The 5,000-nt window shown below is 39.0% G+C and overlaps 1 protein-coding gene across 1 annotated transcript in view; it reads left to right on the top strand.

Moving 5' to 3' along the window:
• LOC135220386 (large ribosomal subunit protein mL37-like) overlaps positions 1-2,855 on the top strand; it is a 28,647-nt gene extending 25,792 nt beyond the window's left edge. Inside the window, exon 9 of the mRNA XM_064257590.1 lies at positions 2,782-2,855. Within this exon, the coding sequence (XP_064113660.1) occupies positions 2,782-2,855 (74 nt within the window). The remainder of the gene's footprint in view (positions 1-2,781) is intronic.
• Positions 2,856-5,000: the final 2,145 nt, after the last annotated feature.

The following is a 5,000-nucleotide window of genomic DNA, read 5'->3' as shown; positions in this document are numbered from 1 at the left end:
AAAAAAAAACAAAAAAAAAAAAAAAAAAAAAAAAAATAAAGCGAGTCAAAATATCGGTCGAGTACTTCATCAAATTTTGAAAACAACATTAGCTTTTCGTTTCCTTGAACGGAATAAAGGAAAAATAAGCTTCGCAAATGAGACTCAGAGCAAATTTACGGGGCAACTCAGAAAGAAAAAAATAAAGAAAAAAATATTGGAAACTACAGCGTCCAAAGTACAAGCATTTATCAAGATTCATGAGTTGCTGAAAAAACTGGCAAAGTTTTATAGACTTTACTCTGCCATTAGCTCTCTCTCTCTCTCTCTCTCTCTCTCTCTCTCTCTCTCTCTCTCTCTCTCTCTCTGATGGGAATCCAGTGGCATTTATCTTCGTAAATGAGGTTATTTATATGCATTTTCTAATATATTATCTATATATTTATTAATTTGTTAATTTCTTTTCTTTTCTCGATGAATGATCCATTCTGTCTGTATTTTCCATTACCTCCTGTTAATTATTTCTAATGAACACCATATCCTTTGGAAGCTTGAGTTTCAAGTCAGTGGTACCTGTGATGGGCTGGTTCCGTATGAATGTGGCTCATCTTCTGAATAATAATAATAATTATTTGTAATTACGGATAATATTTTTTTTTTCTGTTGTGAGATATGACTCATAGTTCAATCTGTCTGTCTGTCTGTCTGTTTATTAATTTACAAAACTGGAAAGTATGTTTGTTACCCGGAAACAAAATTTCATGCTAAGTGTTGAGTTATTACCACCATTACTTCAAATGATGAAACTTGAATTTCAAGTCAATGGCTCCTTTGAGTGTGTTCTATATGAATAGGGTTCATCTTGATGATAATATAATAATAATAAGAAGAAGAAGAATAAGAAGGATGTAGGATATACCAGTGGAAATTGTACCCATAATCATGGGAACACTAGGCACGATTCCAAGATCCTTGGAAAGGAACCTGGAAAAACTAGAGGCCGAAGCGCTCCAGGATTCATGCAGAAGAGTGTGTTACTAGAAACAACGCACATCTTGAGAAAAGTGATGGTCTCCTAAGGAGGCAGGATGCGACCCGGAACCCCTCGCTATAACTAACACCCAGTCGAATAGGGCGTCTAGGAGAGAGAGAGAGAGAGAGAGAGAGAGAGAGAGAGAGAGAGAAGCTAAAAAGACTCAAAAACATCAACGAGGAAATCCCATACACAACAACGACTCTTCGGAAGCGTCGTTATTTCTCAGCTGGACAAAGGAATTGAGCTTATTACGAAGTTCTGTGCAACGAATGGGGAATTCAATTTTCCGCTTAATCGTGCGTTTGCAGAGAGAGAGAGAGAGAGAGAGAGAGAGAGAGAATTATAAAAGTGGGGAGAGTTTGCAATAGTAAAAGAGAATAATAATAATCAAAATTTGGACAAAAATAAAAGTGTTAAGTGCGCAAGCGTACGCTAGAGAGAGAGAGAGAGAGAGAGAGAGAGAGAGAGAGAGAGAGAGAGAGAGAGAGGATTTAATAATTAGAACAAAAGCTTGAAGGTTGGAGACGGAAATATGTGCAAGCGTCCATGAGAGAGAGAGAGAGAGAGAGAGAGAGAGAGAGAGAGAGAGAGAAAAGGTTCTCCCCAACAAAGAACATCAAATGGAAGAGAAAACTGGGAGGAGGGGCGGCGAATGAAAGGCAAATGAGCGTCAATCCACCCAATAGACTGCAAATGTTCCTCATTTGCATCTAAATTATATATAAGATTGAATGATAAAGAACAATTTCCGGCTTGTCTATCTCGCGAGGGAATGGCGTGCGTATATTGCGTGGGAATATACTTATTATCTCTTGTCAAAACTTAGACGGCAGTGAAGATAAAGAGTTGCCTTAAACTCGTTCCAAGAAAGAAAGGGGAAAAAAAAAAGTCTCTGAAAAAGGGTGGCTTAGAGTAATAAAAATGATGGCTGTTTCTGCCATATTCGTCTTTTAATTTCTACATGAGGAAGGAGACTATAGTAGATTTACATCAACCGTGCATTTGATGTCTAGGCCCGTCCCTTACGACGCTCCTGATTGGCTGTTGATAAGCCAATCACAGGGCTGCAAACGCTCAGTCTCTCTCGAGAGTTCACAGGGGCAGGATGTGTGTTCCACCTCTCCTGTGGTATACGTTTGAAAGACGTATCCCTCAGGAGAGGAGGAACACACATCCTACCTATGTGAACTCTCGAGAGAGACTGAGAGTTTCCAGCCCTGTGACTGGCTTATCAACAGCCAATCAGCAGCGTCGTAAGGGACGGGCCTAGACATCAAATTCACGGTTGATGTAAATCAACTATAGTCTCCTTCCTCATGTAGAAATTAAAAGTCGAATATGGCAGAAACAGCCAAAATTTTCATTACTCTGAGCCACCCTTTTTCAGAGACTTGACTTTTTTCCTAGACATCAAAAGCACGGTTGTGAATCTACTATAGCGTGGAAGTTCTACTTACTCCCTGGCTTCTTCACAGACGTGCACCAAAACATCGCCAATTGTCGGTTCAGCACCTCTGTCTTGTTCTTCTCCCTATTCACAACAATTTAGTTTAAAATCTCTTTCGGTTAACCTAATCTCTATCATCATTTCGCCTTGACCGAACTATCTCGAAACAATCCTGCCAGACCATCCACCAACTTGTTCTTATATCTAATCTATTTACTCTTTACTGACATAAAATGACTCGCGATCCACTAATTTCCTCTTTAGTCGGTGTACTATATTCATTTATAATGATACTCACAGCACTGCTTTATTGTTTCAGATAAAGCCAGCCTTGTGCTGTCACCTGCTCTTGTCCCTAGAGCAGCCCGTCAGGAGAGCATAACTCTCCACTGAATTGATTCTAATCAATAATCCAGAATTCACGGCAAGTTTCAAGAGTGATTACAATGGTTTTGTAAGGCTACATGCACACATATACACACAAACACACATATGCACACGCACATGCACTCAAACAGTAAACCAACACATAAGACCGATATCCTTCTTGACACTTATTACGGACAAAACATGTGTTACGAAAGTAGAACTTGAAACGCGGGACTCAGAAGCGCTGATTATTGCTTTTCCTTTGTGTTTTAAATCTTATTTATGCAAACTTTCCCATAAGATACCCATGAACACACACGCACACGCACACACATACTATATATATATCAATAAATACACAAAGAAACATACATATATACATATATTTATATATAGTGTATATATATATACATACATATACATATAAATATTCATACATACATACCACTCATCATATATATATATATCTATATATAGATATATATATATATATATATATATATATATATATCTATATATACATGGTACCTTGAGATCGAGATTAATTCGTTCCGGAACCGGGCTCGGAACTCGAAAAACTCGTATCTCAAATCATTTTTCCCATTTAAATTAACTGAAATGTATTTAATCCGTTCCAGACCTATGAAATATACCCCCAAACCATCGTAAATAATGAAGAAAACACACATATAAATGTAGAAATATAGTACAAAAAATTATACAGTAATATATTTTAGTAATGAATAGAATTAAAGTAAAATAAAGAAAAGAAAAGTAATTTAATCTAACCTTGGTGACAGTCGCGTGCGGGCGGCTAGGGAGGGAGGCGAGTGACGGACGGGGGAGGTTAGTACGGCACATTAGTCCCGTTACGTAAACAGGCATTTTCCTAACAGAAAATGAAAAATGAACATTAAAATGTAAACTAAAACTAAAATTTAGCAATGCATATAACAAAGTTACTAACACAACAAAAAGTTAAGAACACGTAATCTTACCTTGCTGACAGGCGAGTGCGGCTGGCTAACGGAGTCGAGTGGCGGAGGAGGAGGAGGAGGGAGGGAGCAGGGAGGGGCTAGTCCCGTTACGTAAACAGCATTTTTTCGAACACAAAATGATAACATTAAAATGTAAACTTAAAACTGCATTTCCTTAACTTTAATAAAAATTTGCACTTTCCTTAACTTAAATTTGAAAAAATACTAAATGCACTTTAAACTTAAAACTTAACCTAAGCGATACGTAAGTTTAATCAGCACTTGTTTTCTGCCTTTTAGAATCACTTTCGGCACTTTCATTTGCGCTTCTCTTTAACAAAAATTTATCCAAAGAGCTTTGCTTCTGCCTCCCTTTTAGAATGTTCCGGAAATGAGTCAACAAGTGTCATTAAATAACGCTGAAGCAACGACTAGTCGAAACTTTTTCTGGATGTTTCTGTTCAATGAAATCGAAAGTGTTTCCCACATTGCTAACATGTCTTTAATTGACTTGGTAGGAATTCACTTCCTCCGGCTCTCCCCCTCGCTACAGCTGCTAATCTCTTGCAGGGCCTTCGTATGTTGCATCACCTGCAGCTCCTTCAACTCCTCAATTGAGAGTTCCTCCTCATGTTCCTCGACGAGTTCGTTGACGTCGCCCTCATCTACCTCCAGACCCATCGACTTTCCGAGGGACACAATCTCCTCCACCGTTGCTTGGGGTACGAACCCTTCGAAGTCCCTCTCTGAAACAGCATCAGGCCATAGCTTTTTCCACACCCGAGTTCAAAGTTCGTCTCGTTACCTCTTGCCATGCCGAGTCAATGATACGTAAACATACGACGATATTGTAATGCTCTTTCCAAAACTCTCGAAGGGTAAGCTTGGTGTTCTCTGTCACCTCAAAGCATCGGCGGAAACAAGTGCTTTGTGAAAAGCTTTTTTAAAATTTGCAATGACCTGCTGATCCATTGGTTGCAGGATGGAAGTCGTGTTGGGTGGGAGGTAGAGGACTTTTCACAAACTGGAACTCCTCGAGAATGTCATCTTGAAGACCAGGTGGGGTGGGCCGGAGCATTATCCAAAATTAATAAGGCTTTCAGTGGGAGGTTATTCTTTTGAAGATATTCCTTCACTGAAGGACCGAAGACGAGGTTTACCCCAATCTGTAAAGAACTGCCGCGTAACCCAT

This window comes from Macrobrachium nipponense, chromosome 20 (genome assembly GCF_015104395.2).
Source record: "Macrobrachium nipponense isolate FS-2020 chromosome 20, ASM1510439v2, whole genome shotgun sequence".
Taxonomy (NCBI): domain Eukaryota; kingdom Metazoa; phylum Arthropoda; class Malacostraca; order Decapoda; family Palaemonidae; genus Macrobrachium; species Macrobrachium nipponense.
The sequence above is the reverse complement of the archived record's forward strand: the minus strand, read 5'-3'. Positions and strand labels throughout refer to the sequence as shown.